Source organism: Argiope bruennichi, chromosome 7, assembly GCF_947563725.1.
Source record: "Argiope bruennichi chromosome 7, qqArgBrue1.1, whole genome shotgun sequence".
Lineage (NCBI taxonomy): Eukaryota > Metazoa > Arthropoda > Arachnida > Araneae > Araneidae > Argiope > Argiope bruennichi.
Genome location: NC_079157.1, coordinates 51501764 through 51525316, shown reverse-complemented (window position 1 = coordinate 51525316; position 23553 = coordinate 51501764). Strand labels below are relative to the sequence as shown.

The 23553-nt window shown below is 29.6% G+C and overlaps 1 protein-coding gene across 2 annotated transcripts in view; it reads right to left on the bottom strand.

The window, feature by feature from the left end:
* The window catches only part of LOC129974925 (protein SSUH2 homolog), a 96090-nt gene that overhangs the window by 55260 nt on the left and 17277 nt on the right, over window positions 1-23553 (bottom strand). Inside the window, exon 1 of one of the 2 annotated variants that reach the window (XM_056087724.1) lies at window positions 13456-14207. The exons of the other annotated variant lie outside the window; for it this stretch is intronic. Coding sequence (XP_055943699.1) covers window positions 13456-13576 — 121 coding nt within the window. The 5' untranslated portion in view covers window positions 13577-14207. Of the gene's footprint in view, window positions 1-13455; window positions 14208-23553 lie in introns of those variants that run through there. 2 annotated transcript variants of the gene reach the window in all.

Sequence of the window (23553 nt, the reverse complement as noted above, 5' to 3'; positions counted from 1 at the left end):
GTTTCTAACATCAACAATTTATGTTGTTAAATAGTAACTTAGATGTAAAGGAACCGTTACCTTCCTTTATCTTTGTACCTTTGCTTTCTAGCTCGCCGAGATAAATTTTTGAAATCTGGGAGACTACTTCAGCTATTTTGGAACAAATTCCAAACTTAACTGAACTTCCTATCAAAATACCCCATTAATTACTAATTTTGCATTTTATATTCAAAACTGAAGTCAATTATATTGAGTAATTTGGAACAATCAGGGGCATAAACGCAAATTAACCGGATTGTTCAAACTAATAGGGAATGTCTGGTCACAAGGTTTAAGTGTCCATCCCATAATAATATTACAGGAATTGTCCATTTCACACTTCATACGCTTAACCATTGAGTAAGATCTAAATGAGACCAACTGATATCTTTCTAAGCCAGAGATAATAATAGCTCTTTTTCTCGGCTCATACGTTGATGACATCTCCGCAAAAGTCTCATACTACGTTTCAAAGAACCGGCGAAAAACCATTTGGCACGGATAGACAAAGGTGGAACGCGACCGAAAAAAAAGGAAGGCGATATGCATCCACATTTTGAGCGAAGTCCAAAATTCCGAGCAGTGCGGAAGTAAGACAAGATACGTTGATTATTAAGATGGATGCATCTTTCTTTCACAGAAATATAAATTGTTCAATTCTCAGGGATAACCTTGGTGGAAGAGTAGGAGGGAAATATTAAGAAGGATTAATTTGGCAAGAGCTCAATGTGGATGAAAGAGTTGGGATAAACATGGAATAGAGCTTCATTCGAAAGAGTTCCGTGGATCTCATTTATTGAAACGCAGACTTTCATATAAAGAAATTGGAAGATGGAGGCAGATTTAATAAGACAGCAACGAAAGAATTTTTATTCATAGATTTCACAGAAAAAATACTTAGGCCACTGGTCATTAAACTAAAGAACGAGCGTACTCTCTTTACAGGAATGTGAATCTATACTAATAATTAAGGTAAATGTATCTGTACGTCTTTGTGCGTATTGGCGTTCTATAGGCCAGGCTGCTGGCTATAGTTACCAGACTTTCACATATATATTTTGGAGAATGGGAATATGCACCTCAGAGGGATTTTTTAAACATTTAATTATAATTTAAATTAATTTAGTTCCTTCAGTTTCCGAAAACGATAAGAACAAAAAAAAAAAAATATTACATGTTAAAATTTAAAAAAATAACAATATAATTGTTTTCTATTTTTAATTAAATTTAAAAAAGTAACAATATAATTGCTTTCTGTGTTTAATTAAATTTTAAAAGTGATAATATAATTGCTTTCTATCTTCAATTGAATTTTAAAAAATAATTGTTTTCCATGTTAAATTAAATTTTTAAAAATGACAATATAATTGCTTTCTAATTTCAACTAAATTAAAAAATAACGATATAATTGCTTTCTATTTTTAATTAAATTTTTAAAAAATAATATAATTGCTTTCTATTTTTAATTAAATTTTTAAAAAATAATATAATTGCTTTCTATTTTTAATTAAATTTTTAAAAAAATAATAAAATTGCTTTCTATTTTTAATTAAATTTTTAAAAAATAATAAAATTGCTTTCTATTTTTAATTAAATTTTTAAAAAATAATAAAATTGCTTTTAATTTTTAATTAAATTTAAAAATATTTTAAGCATATCTTACAATAATAACCAATACTGATGTAAGCAATCCATAGTAAATCGGGACAATTAATTGATATTCGGAATTACTGAGGGACAGTTTTTTTTAAATCTGGAAGATTGTTTTTTGTAACAGAGGAAGTATACTTAATAATGATATAGAGTTATCATTTAATAACCTTCCCTATTTGGTGGAATCTGTTTAAGACTATTGAGGTTTAATTCTAAGCCTAATGAATGGAATAAAATCAGATTGTATATACACACCGTAAAAGGCAAAGATGTATTTCGAAAAAAAAAAAAAAATAATAATAACAAGAATCATTGATAAGAGCGATTTTTGTATGTCGAAGCCTACAGTTCAATAATTGCAATGAAAGCTCATAATAAACGGATTATTGAAAAGTTCCATCCATGTTCGAGGGGTTAAAAAAAAACAAAAAAACGCAGGAATGAATGACAAAGTATGAAACTCGTAGAAAATAATCTTTTCCTAATCGGTACTAAATTTCTCTAACACATGTGTGACGTTTTCCGTATACTTGTCTTCTCAGTGAACAAGATTCTCCAACAGTGGTATTTTGGTAAATATTATTTTCTTCATTACTTTCTCATACATAAAATATACTTATTGTAATCGTCATAAAATTCGAGTTCAGGATTTTGACAAGTCTTCATATTTCAGATCTTCCTAAATCCGAAAAACACATTTTGGGAATTATGTCTATCTGTGAATACCATAACCAAAAGCATTCTGAGTTAGATGTATAAAATTTGGCTTAAAATCTTAACATCAAATTTGTAGATATCTAGCAAATTTGGTACGAAATTCTTTTAGAGGAAGTAAAAAAAGATTTAAAAAAATAAAGAACTAGATTTAAAAAATTTTTTTAGCCCACAAGTTTAGTATCTGTAACCTAGATTCGCATAAATTTGAATCGGTTGGTAAGTACGTTCGTATGCCTGTAAATGTAATAAAAGCACAATAAATTTGGTATGTAAGTACGTTCGTATGCCTGTAAATGCAATAAAAGCACAATAAATTTGGTAAATGAAATTTGGTTTGTAAGTACGTTCGTATGCCTGTAAATGTAATAAAAGCACAACAAATTTGGTAAATGAAATTTGGTATGTAAGTACGTTCGTATGCCTGTAAATGTAATAAAAGCACAATAAATTTGGTAAATGAAATTTGGTATGTAAGTACGTTCGTATGCCTGTAAATGTAATAAAAGCACAATAAATTTGGTAAATGAAATTTGGTATGTAAGTACGTTCGTATGCCTGTAAATGCAATAAAAGCACAATAAATTTGGTAAATGAAATTTGGTATGTAAGTACGTTCGTATGCCTGTAAATGCAATAAAAGCACAATAAATTTGGTAAATGAAATTTGGTATGTAAGTACGTTCGTATGCCTGTAAATGCAATAAAAGCACAATAAATTTGGTAAATGAAATTTGGTATGTAAGTACGTTCGTATGCCTGTAAATGTAATAAAAGCACAATAAATTTGGTAAATGAAATTTGGTATGTAAGTACGTTCGTATGCCTGTAAATGCAATAAAAGCACAATAAATTTGGTAAATGAAATTTGGTATGTAAGTACGTTCGTATGCCTGTAAATGCAATAAAAGCGCAATAAATTTGGTAAATGAAATTTGGTATGTAAGTACGTTCGTATGCCTGTAAATGTAATAAAAGCACAATAAATTTGGTAAATGAAATTTGGTATGTAAGTACGTTCGTATGCCTGTAAATGCAATAAAAGCACAATAAATTTGGTAAATGAAATTTGGTATGGAAGTACGTTCGTATGCCTGTAAATGTAATAAAAGCACAATAAATTTGGTAAATGAAATTTGGTTTGTAAGTACGCTCGTATGCCTGTAAATGTAATAAAAGCACAATAAATTTGGTAAATGAAATTTGGTATGTAAGTACGTTCGTATGCCTGTAAAGGCAATAAAAGCACAACAAATTTGGTAAATGAAATTTGGTATGTAAGTACGTTCGTATGCCTGTAAATGTAATAAAAGCACAACAAATTTGGTAAATGAAATTTGGTATGTAAGTACGTTCGTATGCCTGTAAATGTAATAAAAGCACAATAAATTTGGTAAATGAAATTTGGTATGTAAGTACGTTCGTATGCCTGTAAATGCAATAAAAGCACAATAAATTTGGTAAATGAAATTTGGTATGTAAGTACGTTCGTATGCCTGTAAATGCAATAAAAGCACAATAAATTTGGTAAATGAAATTTGGTATGTAAGTACGTTCGTATGCCTGTAAATGCAATAAAAGCACAACAAATTTGGTAAATGAAATTTGGTATGTAAGTACGTTCGTATGCCTGTAAATGTAATAAAAGCACAATAAATTTGGTAAATGAAATTTGGTATGTAAGTACGTTCGTATGCCTGTAAATGCAATAAAAGCACAATAAATTTGGTAAATGAAATTTGGTATGTAAGTACGTTCGTATGCCTGTAAATGTAATAAAAGCACAATAAATTTGGTAAATGAAATTTGGTATGTAAGTACGTTCGTATGCCTGTAAATGCAATAAAAGCACAATAAATTTGGTAAATGAAATTTGGTATGTAAGTACGTTCGTATGCCTGTAAATGTAATAAAAGCACAATAAATTTGGTAAATGAAATTTGGTATGTAAGTACGTTCGTATGCCTGTAAATGCAATAAAAGCACAATAAATTTGGTAAATGAAATTTGGTATGTAAGTACGTTCGTATGCCTGTAAATGCAATAAAAGCACAATAAATTTGGTAAATGAAATTTGGTATGTAAGTACGTTCGTATGCCTGTAAATGCAATAAAAGCACAATAAATTTGGTAAATGAAATTTGGTATGTAAGTACGTTCGTATGCCTGTAAATGTAATAAAAGCACAATAAATTTGGTAAATGAAATTTGGTATGTAAGTACGTTCGTATGCCTGTAAATGCAATAAAAGCACAATAAATTTGGTAAATGAAATTTGGTATGTAAGTACGTTCGTATGCCTGTAAATGCAATAAAAGCACAATAAATTTGGTAAATGAAATTTGGTATGTAAGTACGTTCGTATGCCTGTAAATGCAATAAAAGCACAATAAATTTGGTAAATGAAATTTGGTATGTAAGTACGTTCGTATGCCTGTAAATGCAATAAAAGCACAATAAATTTGGTAAATGAAATTTGGTATGTAAGTACGTTCGTATGCCTGTAAATGCAATAAAAGCACAATAAATTTGGTAAATGAAATTTGGTATGTAAGTACGTTCGTATGCCTGTAAATGCAATAAAAGCACAATAAATTTGGTAAATGAAATTTGGTATGTAAGTACGTTCGTATGCCTGTAAATGCAATAAAAGCACAATAAATTTGGTAAATGAAATTTGGTATGTAAGTACGTTCGTATGCCTGTAAATGCAATAAAAGCACAATAAATTTGGTAAATGAAATTTGGTATGTAAGTACGTTCGTATGCCTGTAAATGCAATAAAAGCGCAATAAATTTGGTAAATGAAATTTGGTATGTAAGTACGTTCGTATGCCTGTAAATGCAATAAAAGCACAATAAATTTGGTAAATGAAATTTGGTATGTAAGTACGTTCGTATGCCTGTAAATGTAATAAAAGCACAATAAATTTGGTAAATGAAATTTGGTATGTAAGTACGTTCGTATGCCTGTAAATGCAATAAAAGCACAATAAATTTGGTAAATGAAATTTGGTATGGAAGTACGTTCGTATGCCTGTAAATGTAATAAAAGCACAATAAATTTGGTAAATGAAATTTGGTTTGTAAGTACGCTCGTATGCCTGTAAATGTAATAAAAGCACAATAAATTTGGTAAATGAAATTTGGTATGTAAGTACGTTCGTATGCCTGTAAAGGCAATAAAAGCACAACAAATTTGGTAAATGAAATTTGGTATGTAAGTACGTTCGTATGCCTGTAAATGTAATAAAAGCACAACAAATTTGGTAAATGAAATTTGGTATGTAAGTACGTTCGTATGCCTGTAAATGTAATAAAAGCACAATAAATTTGGTAAATGAAATTTGGTATGTAAGTACGTTCGTATGCCTGTAAATGTAATAAAAGCACAATAAATTTGGTAAATGAAATTTGGTATGTAAGTACGTTCGTATGCCTGTAAATGCAATAAAAGCACAATAAATTTGGTAAATGAAATTTGGTATGTAAGTACGTTCGTATGCCTGTAAATGTAATAAAAGCACAATAAATTTGGTAAATGAAATTTGGTTTGTAAGTACGCTCGTATGCCTGTAAATGTAATAAAAGCGCAACAAATTTGGTAAATGAAATTTGGTTTACAATTCTAGTTTCTAAAGAGTAGATTCTTATCATATTTTGAATCTAATCGGTTAAAGGGTTGGCCGTCTGTTGTTCTGTAGCTTCTCATGCTTTTAAAAGTGATAACTCAAAATTAGAATGAGTTAAATTTGGAATGTGATCTTATCTTTGCAATCTAGTCTTATGTCAAATTTAGGTCTCTATTAGTCGGATAAAAGGAGTCCAAAATATTTGATTTTCCGCTACTAATATAACCGCATACCAGTAACCAATCACCGCACGTTATATTCGGTAAAAAACGCTCGATTCACGCTAAAAATCAATCTTTCGCAAATATCTATACTACTATTATAAATGTGAAAGTTTGGACGGATGGATTCATGTTTGTTAGTCAATCAGGCCAGAACGGCTGAACAGAATTGGATGAAATTTAGCTGAGAGATATAGTCTGGAATAGGACATAGGCTACTATTTATTCGTTTAATTCAGGGATTAATTGTTTATTAATTAAAAAACTAACATTCACGCCAAAAATCGCCAAATGAATAAAGCTTCAGGGTTTGTTTTTTTCCCACGCCAATGAGATTAGGCTTAATATGATTTTGACTATTATTTCAAACGATTCTGTTTATTTTCTTAGTGTTTGATACATTTAAAATGAAACATTGTTAATGAATCGATCTTTTGGATATTCATTCTGAAGTACTTTTGAATTAAAATAAAACAGAATAAAGGAAATTAAAAATTTATAATCTATGTTGCGTTACCCCAACTGGCGTAGAAAATTCATACATTTGTGTTGCCCCAATTGGCGTTGAAAATTCAAGCATGCGCAGGAGTAACAAAAGATAAAGCCATTGATGCTATAAATTCCAATCTATTTCCACGCGTAGGAAGTCGCGGGTAAAAGCTAGTTATTCCTAAATGTCAAACAGTTAATAAACAAAACTGATTTTCTATACTATATTTTGAAGTAAGCAGCTGTCATACGTGAAAATAAAAACCTGAGTACTCGTGGCGTTCACAGCTATCCCAAAATCGACACTTTTATGAGGAAGGGGAGAGATAAAACCTGAACATTTCGGGAAGACAACTCTAGCAGATTTCTTTACGGAATACATCTTCCAGTGCAAATCACTATTTGTATACAAAATTTAGCTTCATTCCGTTTATTAATTTTAATTCCAGATGCCTCCAAACCAGGAAAATTATTTTATTCATCTTATACATGATGTACTCGCTGCCATTCAAACAATAAATTTCATCTAAGTTTTAGTCATATTAAATTTCAAGGGCAAATTTATTTTACGAGCAGAAAAGAAAAATATCAATCTCATCTGAAATGAAAAATGTTAGTTAAAAAAAAATTACTTGTATATAAATATTCTAAAAACATTTCCGTCCTTTCTCCGAGTGTTTGGCTCCACATTTTATATAAATATACCCCCCCCCCCACGATTCCCAACCATGAATCGGATAAAATTAGTAACCCGAAATAATTTATAGCACACATTGTAACAGAGAAAGACTAGGTTGTTATTTGAAATAAAATGAGCCAAGGTTCAAAACTAAAAAAAAGGATTACTATATCAGCAAAAAAATAAATTCTTCCACGTAAAAAATTAAATAAAGAAATAAAAACACACACAAATGAGGGCACTTTTCCAAAACGATGACTTGCCCGCATTTCCAAGGTTCTTTCAACTCTTCATTAATATCAAAGAGCTATTCGACTTAGAAAAATTAATGTGATATTTATATAGGTTTGAAGATAAATACAAATATAATATATCTGTATTATGACTTAATAGTAAGCATATATATGTATAACATTGTAAAACATTTTGATATCAATTATTCAAAAGTGCAAATAATGGTAGTATAAGAATTCATTAATCATTATTACTAGGGCGCTACTGAAAAAACAAGAGACGCTCACTCGGCTTAAATCGCTGATAGATAACTGTCAGTGGGCTTGTAAAGTGCCATAAGTCATAACACACACATTAATCATTATTAATTTGCAGACGAAGTATTTAATAATTAACATTAATCAGTGAGTGGAAAATTCAATAACTACCATAAATTACTATGAAGAATAATAGCCATTTTTTGGGTAAAAATGAAATCAATAATCACCAATCATTAGCATGAGGAAAAATACATTCATTGGAACGTGAAAAATTCAATAACCATACAAGAATGCAGAAATGTAATAATCATTCAACGGAATCTGAAAATTTAATAATTATACATTAAAATGTTGAAATTTAATAATTATTCAACAGAATCTGAAAATTCAGAAATTATACATCGAAATGTTGAAATTTAATAATCATTCAACGGAATGTGAAAATTCAATAATTATACATCGAAATGTTGAAATGTAATAATCATTCAACGGAATGTGAAAATTCAATAATTATGCATCGAAATGTTGAAATGTAATAATCATTTCAACAGAATGTGAAAATTCAATAATTATGCATCGAAATGTTGAAATGTAATAATCATTCAACGGAATGTGAAAATTCAATAATTATACATCGAAATGTTGAAATGTAATAATCATTCAACGGAATGTGAAAATTCAATAATTATACATCGAAATGTTGAAATGTAATAATCATTCAACGGAATGTGAAAATTCAATAATTATACATCGAAATGTTGAAATGTAATAATCATTCAACGGAATGTGAAAATTCAATAATTATACATCGAAATGTTGAAATGTAATAATCATTCAACGGAATGTGAAAATTCAATAATTATACATCGAAATGTTGAAATGTAATAATCATTCAACGGAATGTGAAAATTCAATAATTATGCATCGAAATGTTGAAATGTAATAATCATTCAACGGAATGTGAAAATTCAATAATTATACATCGAAATGTTGAAATGTAATAATCATTCAACGGAATGTGAAAATTCAATAATTATACATCGAAATGTTGAAATGTAATAATCATTCAACGGAATGTGAAAATTCAATAATTATACATCGAAATGTTGAAATGTAATAATCATTCAACGGAATGTGAAAATTCAATAATTATGCATCGAAATGTTGAAATGTAATAATCATTTCAACAGAATGTGAAAATTCAATAATTATACATCGAAACGTTTAAATTTAATAATCACTCAACGAAATATGAAAATTCAGTAATCATCATTCAGTGGTATAAGGAAAATTAAAAAAAAAATCTTTGGTACGGAGGTCGAAACAAAGCTGATATAGAAAATAAGGTTTCAAATCATAAAAGGTCGATCTGCTTTGAAATAGCACAACAGCTATTTTGGGTAGGACTAAAATTTTGTACGACATTCTAGTGATTAAGATAACACCCGAGACAGTACGCACTTTGTAAATTTAAACATCGCATTGCAAGGAGAAATTTGACCCTCAATGTCAGATTTAATGTGCACCTTATGAGCACACATTTTAGTAGAATCGGCTATCATAAATGTAATTCTCCGTTCTGAAATACAGACCACAGCTGCCATACCACTGTTACCATTTCTCATGCCTATTGGCTCATACTAATTGGTATGAGGAATAGTAAAAATTAGTGAGTTGGGAAACTTTTAGTGATAAAGAAGTGAAAAAGCTGAGAAATCTCTAGCGTAAGTTTACATTTAAAAAACTAATCACACTTTTATTAAAAAATGACATTTTTTTATTATTACTATTTTAATATTTACTTAACTTCTGCAATTTGAAATGTTTTTTTCTCCTATAGAATAAGTTTAGTTTCATTGAAATTGGCCCATTCGTTTACAAAGAGATGTAGTTATAATGACTTACTTATATTAAGATAAAATAATAAGTAAAAATATTGTTGAAATCAGCCATTTTTCAGCATTCAACTTGTTTGCTCTCATTTCTTAACTGAAAGTAAAAAATACAGCAGGGGTAAGAGATATTAACAAGAAAGCAAAACAACTTGGTCTCGAAATTTAAATAAAGAAAACGGATGATGAATTGAGAAAAATTTAGAAATTGAAATAAATGCCCATCTGCGCTCGTTATTTTATAGCAAAATTTGACAGCGAATAGCTAAAAACAAATAGCTAAGACATTTGGAAGTAGCATCAGGCGAAATATTAATTAATCCAGCAGGTTTTTATTGATAACTAAAATCGAACGAACCCAGTGTTTTATTTTCGAAATAATGAATATTACATTGAAATAAATTACAGGGCATAAAAATTAAAGGAAAGGATTATGCATTAATCAAGACACAGAAAGAAGAACTCAAGAGTGACAATTTTAAATGTGGCACTTTCTTTTGAAATACTTTACTCAAGAACGTAAGCTCCAAAATTTCTATAATTTGTGGCAAGTTTTTAAAACATTTCAATAGTTGACTTCTTCATTTACATATAACAAAGAAGTTCACTCATATATGGCATTATAAAATTTTGACATGAAAAGTTATGATTGAAGAGGAAAAAAAAATGAAGAATAAAAATGTTAAAATTCGGAAATATTTTACTTTAAAAAGAAATGAATCAAAAATAATACAGATTGTACAATCTAAGAGGATAAAGATACTAGTACCCAAGGAATAAATAAACTTTCGAGTTGCAAATATTTAACTACTTATATTTGAGATAATGCTAAATAATTTATTAATAAAATGCACTCTTGTCTTATTTCGGTTTTAAAATAGATTCGAAACACTCGTTAGGAATATTGTAACATATTTAAAATTTGATTCTTTTATCTTTATTCTATTTTTAAAATATCAAAAATAGCAAGAGTATAGTATTCAATATCGTTGCAATGCGCATGTGTATAAATAAGATGACTTAAACTATGAAACATTTTGTTGTAAAATATAATAAATTTAAAATATTTTTTGATTTATTTAAATTAGAGAAAAATTTCCTGGAAAACTCATTTTTCGAATTTTAAAATTATGTAAAAAATAGATTTCATGTAATAACATGTTACGAAGTTATTGAAGGGGAAAAAATAAAATTAAGTTTTAGTTAAAAATTTGAAAAATCCTTTTTAGTAAGCATTTATTGCCTCAGAAATAAAGATGGATTAATTTGAAAGTGCTAAATTTAACAGTTTGCCTCTGAAGAGTTTCGAATGATTTTTGTTTTAATACCACGTCGTAATTTACAGATTATATGACAGCCAATTTATATTATCATGTTAATAAAGGAAGAAAGTACACTAAAAAACATTTTCTAAATTAAGAAAAACCATTTTAACATGCTCCAGTGCTAAACAAATTAAATATACTGTTACGTAAAATGAGCAATTAATGACTTACGTGCAAATTAAAATTAACAAGCATAACAAGTACAAGTTCATACATTCGTTGCCCTGATTTATGATAGTGATTTGGATCATATATCAGTATATGAGTCTTTCTTTGCTATCTCTTAAGATATCCGACTTAACGGATTTTTAAAAAATGATATATAAACCCTTTTTATTTTACCAAATAGCTAAAACAAAGGTCGCTATTAGAAGAAAAAAATACACTTATTGCCTTGTTTTTGAAAAAAAAACTGTTTATTTTATGAAAATTTAGCAAAATTTTCAACGTTAGAAAAAACAGAGCAAATTAAAAAATAATGGAAATATTTAATCTTTTTAAATCTAATGTTGCTTAATCTATTATCTATATAATTTAAATCTATATATTGCTTAACCCATATAAAATGTAACAGACCACAAAAAAATTATTTTAATAAATAAAAATTTTATGAGCATTTGAAATTGTCGTTAATGATTTTTTTTTGTCGAAGTTTTGAATTTAAAGTGTCTGTAAAACATGTCTAAATGAAGATACCTTAAAATCCGCGGCCTATCACACCCTCAAAGATTCTGGGTGCATGCACGTTAAATTTCATGAAATCTTATTGAATTAATTTTGTGATACTATGTTTACCGTGAATAAATCACTGTGAAATATTCATTCTTTAGAAAATGCGTTTAGATATTTTACTTGTAAATTAGTTCATCCAAATGCGCTGGAAATAAGTGTAGTTTTCACGCTTTTTTAACAGAAATACCGAAAATAAACTACGGTTGAGTAAGTAGAGATATAATATAAACATATCAAATATTATTTTGGAGAATTTTAAGGTAAAAATAAAATTAATCGTTTATTTTCGGTTAAAAACACCACCGTTTCTGATTTCATTTTTATTTGTTGTGTATTATTGGAACTACTATATCTATAGTTCTATCTTACATATATTAAAAAGAAAGTCTGTTTTAGAATCTACGAAATCTGGACTCTATTTTTAGATCATAAAAAAAATTTGAAAATTTTCTGGAATAATCATCTTTTTAACTTAATCAGACACCTTAACTACAACAAAGAAGGATCATTTAACTAGATGGCAAGTAGGATTTTCAGATGAATCAGGTAGCAGCCAAAATGTCAAAAAATTTACTTAAAAAAAATAATGGCAACAAAAAAAATGAGAAATTTCTGATAAATTCATTTTAAAATATATATATCATCGGTTATTTCTTTCAAAAACGCAAAATATTTCAAAATAAGAGAACTTTTTGAATTCATATTAGAACAAAATTCATATTAAATTCGAACATGAAATATTCAAAATAAGAATATTTCATGCCAGAATCAGTTTTAAGAAAAAAATTTAAATGGCATTCAAGCTACGTTAAGGAAATCGCTGTTTTCCTCGACTTTAATAAAACTTCCAATTTTGATTTTAAGATAAAAATAATGACTCAATGTTAAAAAAAGTTTAAAAATATCTTAATCCACTTCGAATGTAGTAAATAACATGTCAGATTGGTGCATCAAATTACCGAAATTCAGATATTTAAATCTATTTATTCAAAGTATCAAATAATTTAAATGACAAAAATCTCTTGCACATTCACCAGTATTTACGTAACCTTTATGTTCTTATATAGATAGCTAATAATAATAATAATAATAAATATCCTAAATGTGATATGTCATTTAACCCTTTAAAGGGCCATTTTTTTTCTAGTCATATTATGTTAAAATATTTTTAGGCTTGAAATTAGAATAAGAAAAAGGATTCATTTAGCTTATTAGATAAATTTAATTTGATTCATTAATTAATTTGGTTAATTAATAACTAAGTAACAAATCAAGACACATCATTTGGTCTGAGATAAAGAACTGAAGCATCCAATTTTAAAAAAATTTGTCAGAACTTATGCCAACCTACATAATTTCATACAAAGATTGATAAATTTGGTGGAAAGCGTACTTCCCACGGCCTTAGAAAGGGTTAATTAGGAAGCTAAACAAATTTCTAAGTTTAGGGATTATTTCTTAGAAGAAAAGGGGAAATTTTTCTATCTCAGACTTAAAACTGGACTTCAATATCTTAGAAATCATATTTTTTCTAATGAGATTTCTGTCCATAAATAACTGATATAATTACAGAAAGTTTAAGAATTTCCTCCTTCAGACTTACCTCTGCAACTTGTTTGTCTCTTATACGAACCCGCGGCTCGAGCGGGAAGACTACGATTTGGTGTCACTGATCTACGATAAGAAGATCGACGACTGATTGTATCTGGACTAATACTATCCATCGTACTGTCGTTTCTTCTCGTTCAAAATAAATACTAATATCTATTCAAAGTTTTTTTTGCTCTTTTAATGGAAGCAATTTTGTCTGGGTAATTAAAGTCACATATCCACAGAATCTCCTAAAATGGAAGCCATGTTCTAAATAGTTCTTGGATTACTAATATGTCATATAAAAGTTATTCAAAACATAAAAACGATTCTATAGTTTTCGCGTTTTCTATGCAGATGTCATATGCATTTCAAAAAGGATGATTTATCGCCATAGAATGGTACCAACCGTTTTTAAAATTCACACTGAGCAGTTTTCGCTTCGATTTGTAGAAATGTAATTCACAAAGTAGCTAAAATTGTAGTAGGATTCACAATTTCATAACTTAAAACTCAAACTTCAAAAGTATATTTGTATGTTCGATAAAAAATTAACATTAATTCATTGGCTGTAAAAGTACCATTTGTCAAAATTCCTTTTATGGCCAATCAGTGCAAAATATTTCAGTGAAATCGTCAGAGGTTGACACTCAATAAAATCATATCTTTGTATTACAAAGTTAATTTATATGATTATAAATTATCAATGTTCAGGTAAGACAAAAATGGTTTAAAAATTTCTCTGTTTTGAAGACAATTTTTAACAGCAAAATGTCACCAAAAGTTGATGAGAAATTAAGATGAAACCTCTACATGAAACAGGATATAAAAATAAAGTTACTGAAAAATAAAAAAAATCCTTGCAATCAACATTGTGATATAATCAGTAAAATAATCCTAAGTATAAGTGATGTCGATCAATAATATTTTGAGAGATTTCGACAGAAATGAACTATACACAAATAGCAAAGAAATTTCTTCCAATAATAGGTTATGAACAAATGGTAAGAATGTACTGGATCAGTAATATTCCTGAGACCTTTCGACTGAAATGAATAAACAGCAAAGAAATTTCTTGTAGCACTATACGAAAGAATCGCAAGAATGCACTAGATTAGAATATTCCTGAGATCTTTTGAGAGAAATAATGCACAGCAAAGAAATTGTTTTGTGGCGTTATATAAACGAATCGCAAGAATGCACTAGATTAGAATATTCCTGAGATATTTCGACAGAAAAAATGCACAGCAAAGAAATTTTTTGTAGCACTATACGAACGAACAGCAAGAATGATTAAAATATTCCTGAGAACAATCAACTGAAATGACCAAATAGCAAAGAAATTTTTTATAGTACCATACGAACAAATCTTAAGAATGCATTATATCAGAATATTCCTGAGAACTATCGACTGAAATGAACAAACAACAAAAAAATTTCTTGTAGCACTATACGAACGAATCACAAGAATACAAGAACTTTCGACAGAAACGAGCTATATACAAACAGCAAAGAAATTTCTCGTAGCACAACATAGACAAATAAAAATAATAACCTTATTACACACTAAATCCAACGCAGAAACATTAACTGCAATGCACAGAACGATCACTGACAATGCTTGACAATCAATGAAACGGCAACTATATGAAGATCTACAAACACAAAAGCCGGCTGCGAAGTAGCTTCTCGAAGCACTGCGTTGTCAACAATAGCACAGCAACGCGTAACACAGATTGTTATTTCTGTGCACCTAGCAGGTTCGTCGGTACTCAATGCTAACGATGCAAGGAACCGAGACAAGATTGTTGGTGGTCCCTTCCTTGTGTTTCGGGACAGTTGTGCGCACCTCTTCGCCCGGTGGTTGCGATGAATGAGCAGGAGGAATTGGTTGTGTGAGGATATATATTTAGAATGAGGACTCCGGCGGGGAAAAAATATGACAGAAAGGGAAAGCAAAAAGAACAAACGGAGCATTAAAAACACGATGTCTTAACTTGACAAGGTAAGAAAGACATCGGTAATAAAATGCAAATCGCCGATGAAAATTATTCGAATAGAAATGAATATTAAATAATGATGAGAATTCTAGCAAAATTTATATTTCGTCGTATACAAATTAGAAAATTTACTAGCACCAACATTTCGACAAGATTCTGTTGAAGCTCAACATTGCAAATCTACTCGAGATAGATTTTTTTTTTTTTTCTTCTTCTGAAATTACAGTCGACTCATTAATCTGACATATATCTGACCAGTAATCTGGATAATGAATTAAAAAAAAATGTTTATTGGACAAAATATTGCAAAATGTACTAGATAATACGAAATATTAAATTCATCATCTTCGGCTACCAGTTGCTCGATCTTCATATCAAAAGTATGTCATGCCAGCATTGATAAACTACAATTTATAGCAAAAAAAGTAAATACTATTTTAAATTATACCTGTGCAATTATTAAAGAGCATTCTGAAGAATTAACAAGCAGATGAAATTAATTTGCAAATAAAATTGGTGATATCAATCCAGTTGCTGGGGCTAGAGGTTACAAGATTTTATTTTCTAATATTTCTAAAAAATGCAAAGCAGAGGAAGGAAACAGTACTTGATGTCGTATAGTCGTGAGTTTTTATATAAAATAAAACATGGTGAAATCGGTACGCTGATTATGTTTGGTGGTGGAGGGTGGTTGAGGAAGAAAACCACTCATAACATTTTTTAAGGGTTAAAAAAAAAAAAAAAAGACCAGCAATTGGGGATTGGGATTGGTTTTCCCCCAATTATTTTAAATGCATGGTTATCCAAGAAATATCTTGATATCCAAGATATATCTTGAATGGATAGCAAATTATGTTAAAAACTATAAAGCATAAAACAAAATGACATTAATTACTTACAGTAGAGCTGCTGAAATTATCTGTGTGGATCTTTTGACTGTGTATTGTATGCCCAAGCTATACTCAATATCACGCAATGGATTTGAAGTCCTTGGGGTGTTACAGGATGAACAGTAACTGAAATTCGTTTTTTTTAAAACCAGCAAATTACAGCTAGGCATCTGATATGCATAACCTTCCCATAAAAGCACACGAAAAAAAAATCTAAGGAATTTAATATTGAAAAATCAGTAAATTATCATCAGGTTATACATAGCGCCATCTATCGGCTTCTAAGAAATAATATTGTGAAATAAAACTTTCCAAGCCATGCTAGTAATATGTAGCATCAAGAAACGCTATAATTCCTAAGTATTCTTTTACATTATTTTTAATCTGTTCGAGAATTCTCGAACACCTTTTATATACAAAGGTGGCCAAAATTGTGGACACTTTTGAAAATCGTTATGTTTTCTAACTTTGTATGCTTACAGAAAATGTTACATTTCACAAAATGCAGACTCTTACATGTCATTTTAAAGAGAATTTAATGCTGATTTCAATGCAAAAAGCAAAATTCAAATATTTGCAATATAACAAATTATTCTTACTTTAATATGAATAAAAAATAAAATGATGAAGTGGGTTGTAATTTCTAACTTTCTTGACAAATCACTGTTCTTGTTCTGGGAACCAATCAAATGTTAATAACAGCTAGCAGAAGCTGACATCACATTTAAAGTTGGAACTAGTCATTATTGTGCTTTTTTTTTCTGTAAAAGGAAGGCTGTTTTTTATATAATGAAACTGCAAGTTAGAAATTTTGTTAAACTTTTTAATGCATAGTTGGAACTTTTGTAAATATTTCTGATATTTAGTCAAGAAACAATGACATCAAATAAAGGAATAGTTGTGACACCTAGAAAGAGAACTAAGATTATTGTGTTACATGAATGTGATCTTTCCTATGCTCAAATTGCAAGACAGGTGGATAGTTCAGTGACTACATCTGGAGTCCGAAAGTTTTGTTTACGATATCAGGAGATAAATTTAATAAAAAACAAAGCAGGACAGGGTCTAAAAAGGTGCACCATATCTATTGATGACTGAATAATAAAAAGACCATGTCTCCAAGATAGAAGAAAGTCATCAGAGGCCATCAAATTTCAATCGAATGATGCTGGCGTTTCTGTCAGTTCCAGAACAAACAGGCGAAGATTATTAGATGTTGGATTAAGAGACAAAATTTCTCAAAAAAAAAAAAAAAAAAAAAAAAGCCTTATCTTAATTTACAGCAGCGTATAAAAAGATTACAGTGGGCAAAGGAACACATTAAATGGACAGATGATCAGTGGTCACAAGTTATACGGACTGATGAAATAAATATATTGTTATTTGGTAGCGATGGCGAAAATATGTAAGACGTAGAATAGGCGAAGAGCTACATCCTGACTGCATTCAGGCAACTATGAAGAACTCAGTGTTACGATTTAGTCATGCATGTCTGCAGATGGTATTGCTCTCCTTCATGTTATCGAGGGACTTTAAATGCAAGAAAATACATTGGCACTATTCTAGAACCAAAACTTACACTTTCCATCAGTGATCTCTTTCCCAACAATACATCATTTATTTTTCAGCAGGATTCAGCTCCTTGCCACAGAGCAAAAATATCGGAAGAGTGGTTTAGTAGAAACAGCATTGAATTATCATGGCCAGAAAACAACTCTGGTGTCAAAATTATTGAGAACTTATCACACCGTATGAAAACTTTTGTACATATGAAGCGTTCATCAAATAAAAGAAATTAATTGAGGCTATAATTGTTTCCTGGCAACAAGCAATAATGAAGGAAGAGTTTAAAATTCTCGTCAGCTCAATAAAACATCGGTGTGAAGCTATAATAAAAAATAAAGTCCACCCTACTAAGTACTAATAACTCACTGCAGTCATCAGCGTCTAATGTATCTTGGTAATTATTACCGCTCAACATTTTTTGGTATTGCAAATATTTGAATTTTGCATTGAAATTAACATTAAATTCTCTTTAAAATTATATGTAAGAGTTTGCATTTTATGAAACGTTGCATTTTTTATAAGCATACAAATTTAGAAAACATAAAAATTTTCAAAAGTGTCCACAATTTTGGCCACCACTGTAGATATAATAAATTTTACAAAATATAAATTAAAATCCTAATTAAGTTGAGCCAAAATAAATTGACACGTACTTATCTGTTTCCCATTTAATGTTACTCCCTAGTTTTTATAGAAAAGCCAGATTATAAACAAATAAATGTATTCGATACAAACGAAATTTAGTATACAAACTTTATACCAAAATTGAAAAATACTAACAAATTCCAAATGAAATCCACCTGCTAAGTCATCAATGAACATCATAACTCAAAAAGCCAATGAGTTAAACACTTGAAATTCGGCATTGTTTTGCAATTAAAATTTTAAATCTGTAGAAAATTCTAGTTCAGACTCATCAAAAAGTTGATCCTCTGATGATCCTCCCATTAAAATAACTGTAAATTAATAAATGAATTTTACTTTATGATACTTACATTAAAATTGTAAATCTGCACCTTGTTTTTAATTCAATCCAAAAACGGGAATACTATCTCTTTGTTTGTCTGTCTGTCTGACTCATACATGCACCGATACTATCAAACAAATATATAAATGAAATTCAGTAAGCTGTCTTGGAACTAAAATAACATCAAGTTTTGGATGAATCCATTCACGAAAAAGCATGTTCATTATACTACAAAATTAAATATGAAACCCACCGGATTGCATAAATATATTCGGATTCCAACTATTCAAATTAACTGAGACCGATCTAATTCGTATCATCAAATATCCGGAAAACTGATTAATTGATGAAAAAAATTTCTTGGGCATTGGGAACAAAATTCGCTTATGCTTTTTACTTATTAATTCAATTATCATAAACACAAAGTTGTTTATATTTTGTATAATTACATACAATATCAAAATATCGCTGTTTGGAAATATTAGTCTAAGCCACATGTTTCGCTTGCATTACTCTTTTTTCGGGGTGGAAGATCTTGTTGGTTGTTTACTTTTCATATAAAAACGAATCGGATAATTGATGTTCCGATATTTGAAATTCTAGTAGGACTGTTCTGTATGACTACTTTAGAAGCTTTTGTTTCTCGCACTGTGGGAGATATGACATATGAGGATTCGTCAAAATGCCGAGTCCAAATTCTTTTATGATTGCAATACTTTCGCTTTATACTTGTATGCTACTTATACAAGAAAGTAATTAGGCACGAAAAATTTCATGGGTCTTTTTTTTTTTTAGCGCGTCGCTTTTTTTTTATGCTTGTTTGTCGGATCGGCACAAATTTTGCAATCGATTTCAAACTAACTTTCCGACTAGCAAGAGATTTGGAAGTTTACACATAGCTCAGAACCGAGTGACTATACAATAACTATCTCGCTTTCTGGTTTATCTATTTGCTTATAGTATGTTCGGTACAAATTTCGCAATCAATTTTAAACTAAAACTTAAAATCGATTACCAACAATGATAATTGATAGTAGTGTTTGTGCTCTCTTTCTTATATCTTAACACAAATGTCGTCATCGGTAATAGGATATCGGAAAAATAATTATTTACATAAAGAAATAATCACTTTAAAAAAAGGGGGGGGGCTAAAAATTATAAAATAATATCTCCAAGTCAAATAGAGATATATATAATCCCAAAAAGATTCCTAACCCCATAGAAAATGTTCTGAATACTTTTGATTGAGAATTTTTAAAATTCATTCATAGTTTGCAGTCTGTTTTAAAAACGTGGTATATTACACACATTTTTATTCATATAATCATTTGCTATCAATTTTTTAACATTTGAAAAAATATACGGTTTTCCAAACTATTTTAATAAATCAGCTTTTATTAATAAATGAATCATTTATTGCCTGATTCGGGAACCGTAACAAAAACCAAAATGTTTAACATCAACGGTAGCTAATTGGGGAATGAAAGTTCTGGACTAACAAATATAAGCGAAGCCTGAAAAAAGTTTAACCCTAGATCCAAAAATTATGTAAGCAAAGCAAAAGCACCGAAGAATATTTACTAAGAACTTCAATAGGATCCTTTATATTGACCACGAATTGTTTATCTCTCTCTCTCTCTTTTTATGCTTATGTTCTTTAAAGCAGGTCAGAAGAGAGCAACTCGTATATCCCGTGATCCCAATGCTTAGTCAAGAGCTTACATCCGAGTTTTACGTTGAGAGCAAGCAGAACGTGAAAAAGATATCGTAACAAATGCATCGCGACACTTCGGTAAGTTTTTTTTTTTTTCCCCTTCGTATTTTGTAAATATTATTACAAATATATGTCCGATTCTAAGGTTAGATTGCCACTTAGGACCGTAATAATTATGCTGTCCCTCAAACAAAATTATGTGTTCATTGGGCTCCCTTTCATATTAAATATCAAATTGCATCGCGTGTATAACTGGAAATATATAGGATGAGTACAAATGATGGACCCGATTTTTAAAAAATCATTTTCGAAACTACTGCACATCTATATTTATATAAAGCTCAATGTGTGTGTGTGTGTGTGTGTGTGTGTGTGTGTGTGTGTGTGTGTGTGTGTGTGTTGGCGCTCTATAGGCCAGACCGTTCGACCTACAGCTATCAAATTTGGCACATGTATACCTTGGAGGTCGGGAATGTGTACCTGGGTCCCTTTTCTTGAATTTTTAATTAGAATTTTAATTATTAATTAAAAACTAATTTCTAATTAACTTCTAACTTTCTTCTTCTTTCTAAACTAATTGAAACCAAAAAAATCTTCATTTCCCCACCGTCAAATGAGTAAGGCTTCAGTTTTTTTTCCCACGCTAAAGAGGATAGACTTAAGAAATTTTCGGCAGATTATTTCAAAGGATTCTGCTTATTTTCTTAATGTTTGATGCATTTAAAATTAAACATTGTTAATAAATCGATCTTTCAGATTCATTCTGAAGTACTTTTGAATTAAAATAAAACAAAATAAAGGAAATAAAAAATTTCTAATCTGCATTGTGTTACCCCAACTGGAGTAGAAAATTCACGTATTTGCGTTACCGTAATTGGCGTTGTAAATTCACGCATGCGCATTGTGTTCTGTTTGTTGACAACGGATACGGACTTGATTTTGAAGGTTTAATATGTTTTCGACAGATTATTTCAAATGATTCTGTTTATTTTTTTTTAGTGTTAATGCATTTAAAACTAAACATTGTTAATTAAATGATCTGTTCATGATGAATCTGAGAAAATTTTGTTGAAAACTTCTTAAGATATTATATAAATTAAGAAAGATATTCTTTAGTGCCCATAAGGTTTAAATACTCAGCGACTCTGTTTTCAGTACTCATATTTTGAAAAAATGCTTCGTTTCAGTAAAGAAAATATTATATTTATTGCAGTTTAATCATTTCCACTTTAATTTAGAGCATAAGTTATACGGGAGCTAACAGAAAATTAGAGAGATACATATTACGTTATGGCTGAAGGCCTTTATAATATTATGAGTGAATTATATGACTATTAAAATTTGAAGTTTTAAAATATTTTAATGAAGAAGCAATTAAAATGGGAGTTCCATAAAATATTTAATTATTAAAATTTTAACGTGCATTAAGATTGGCGAACCGGCTGGTAGCCAAAGGCGGCTAATATTACAATAAATAATACATGAATAAAGAGAAATATGCTAACTTTTTTTCATTTACAAATATTCGATGTGTGATCCTCTTGTTACACGCCATACGTTCAATCTGTAATCCACTTCGTTCCAAACATTTTGTAACGTCACTCTGTTAATGGTTCTGAATGCTGCACAAATGCGTTCTTTAAATTCAGGCAGTGTTTTCGGCTTTGGAAGTACATAAACAATGTTTTGTCTCAATTATTTCTTTTTGTGAGATTATCTCAAAGATAACAGACAAAACAAAATGCAACAAAATGTTTAGAACGAATTGGAATACTGATTGGACGTATGCCGTGTAACAAGAGAGTCACACATCGGACATTTGTAACTGAAAAAAAAAAACTTGGTATATTTCTCTTTAAATTCATGTATCATTTATTGTAAAATGCGCAATAGTTTCGAAAATATGATTCTTTAAAATCGAGTCCATCCTTTGTACTCACCCTGTATTATGTTATTTAGTTACTGTGTTTAAACTGCAGGTGAATGAATATTACTGAAAATAATTTTACATTTTTAAGCAATTTCTGTGAGTGAATTTCGTTGATTAAACAGTGAAAAGACTTTCGATTTCGTGACGTCGTTTTATTTCATTTTGGAGAGCAGGTATATGTAAAAGCAATGAGCACACACACAACACAGAACGACACAGAGAGGAATGAGGGAAAAAAATCTTGGACATTTTATCCCTGGTCTTATATAACCAGGGAAATTGATAGGGAAAATATTTCTTCATAGTGCTAATATATTACGAGATTTCGATAGGGATTTTCGTTACACGCGTCGGCGAGGTAGGGGAAACACAGGGAGGTTTTAAGAAAGAATTTGTCTCAGCGGTATTTTGTCCCTTCACGCGGAGTGTGGGAAAGTTAGGCTTTTAGCCGATTCAGATTTTACAAAGTTACTCTTGAATTAATTAAGTAGAGACAGTAGAATTGGATAAAAAAAAAATAAGAGAATATTTTAGAATAAAGGAGGAATTTCAAAGCCTTCCTAAAAACAATTGAGATTCGGTTTCACTGAAGACTCGCCACATAAGCGGTCATAGTACAAATCCGTCGATACTATGATATGAGAAAAGAATACCAGCTCAGGTACCGTCTTCGTCATCTGGCTGTTTCCGAGGTACTGTTGATGTTTATATTCTGTTCCAGAACAGCACTTGTGAAGCATTAATATAAGCTAAATCTCTGAATTAAACTAAACCACTTTTAATTTATTTTTTTTTTCATTAAAATTCATATTCATTTTATTCATATCATAATATAAAAATATATGCTGTTGCAGTTTGAAAAATGAAAATATAGTACATGTTTTACTAAGCAGAAACTCATAGCGAAAGATTTTACTTCTATTGTTACCTTTATTCTATTATTTATAACATGCTATATTTACATTGATTAATCTTGTTTAATGATTATCAGTGAAGATAATTTATTTTAGGAGAATATAAAAAAATAGCGGTATTTTGCAAAAC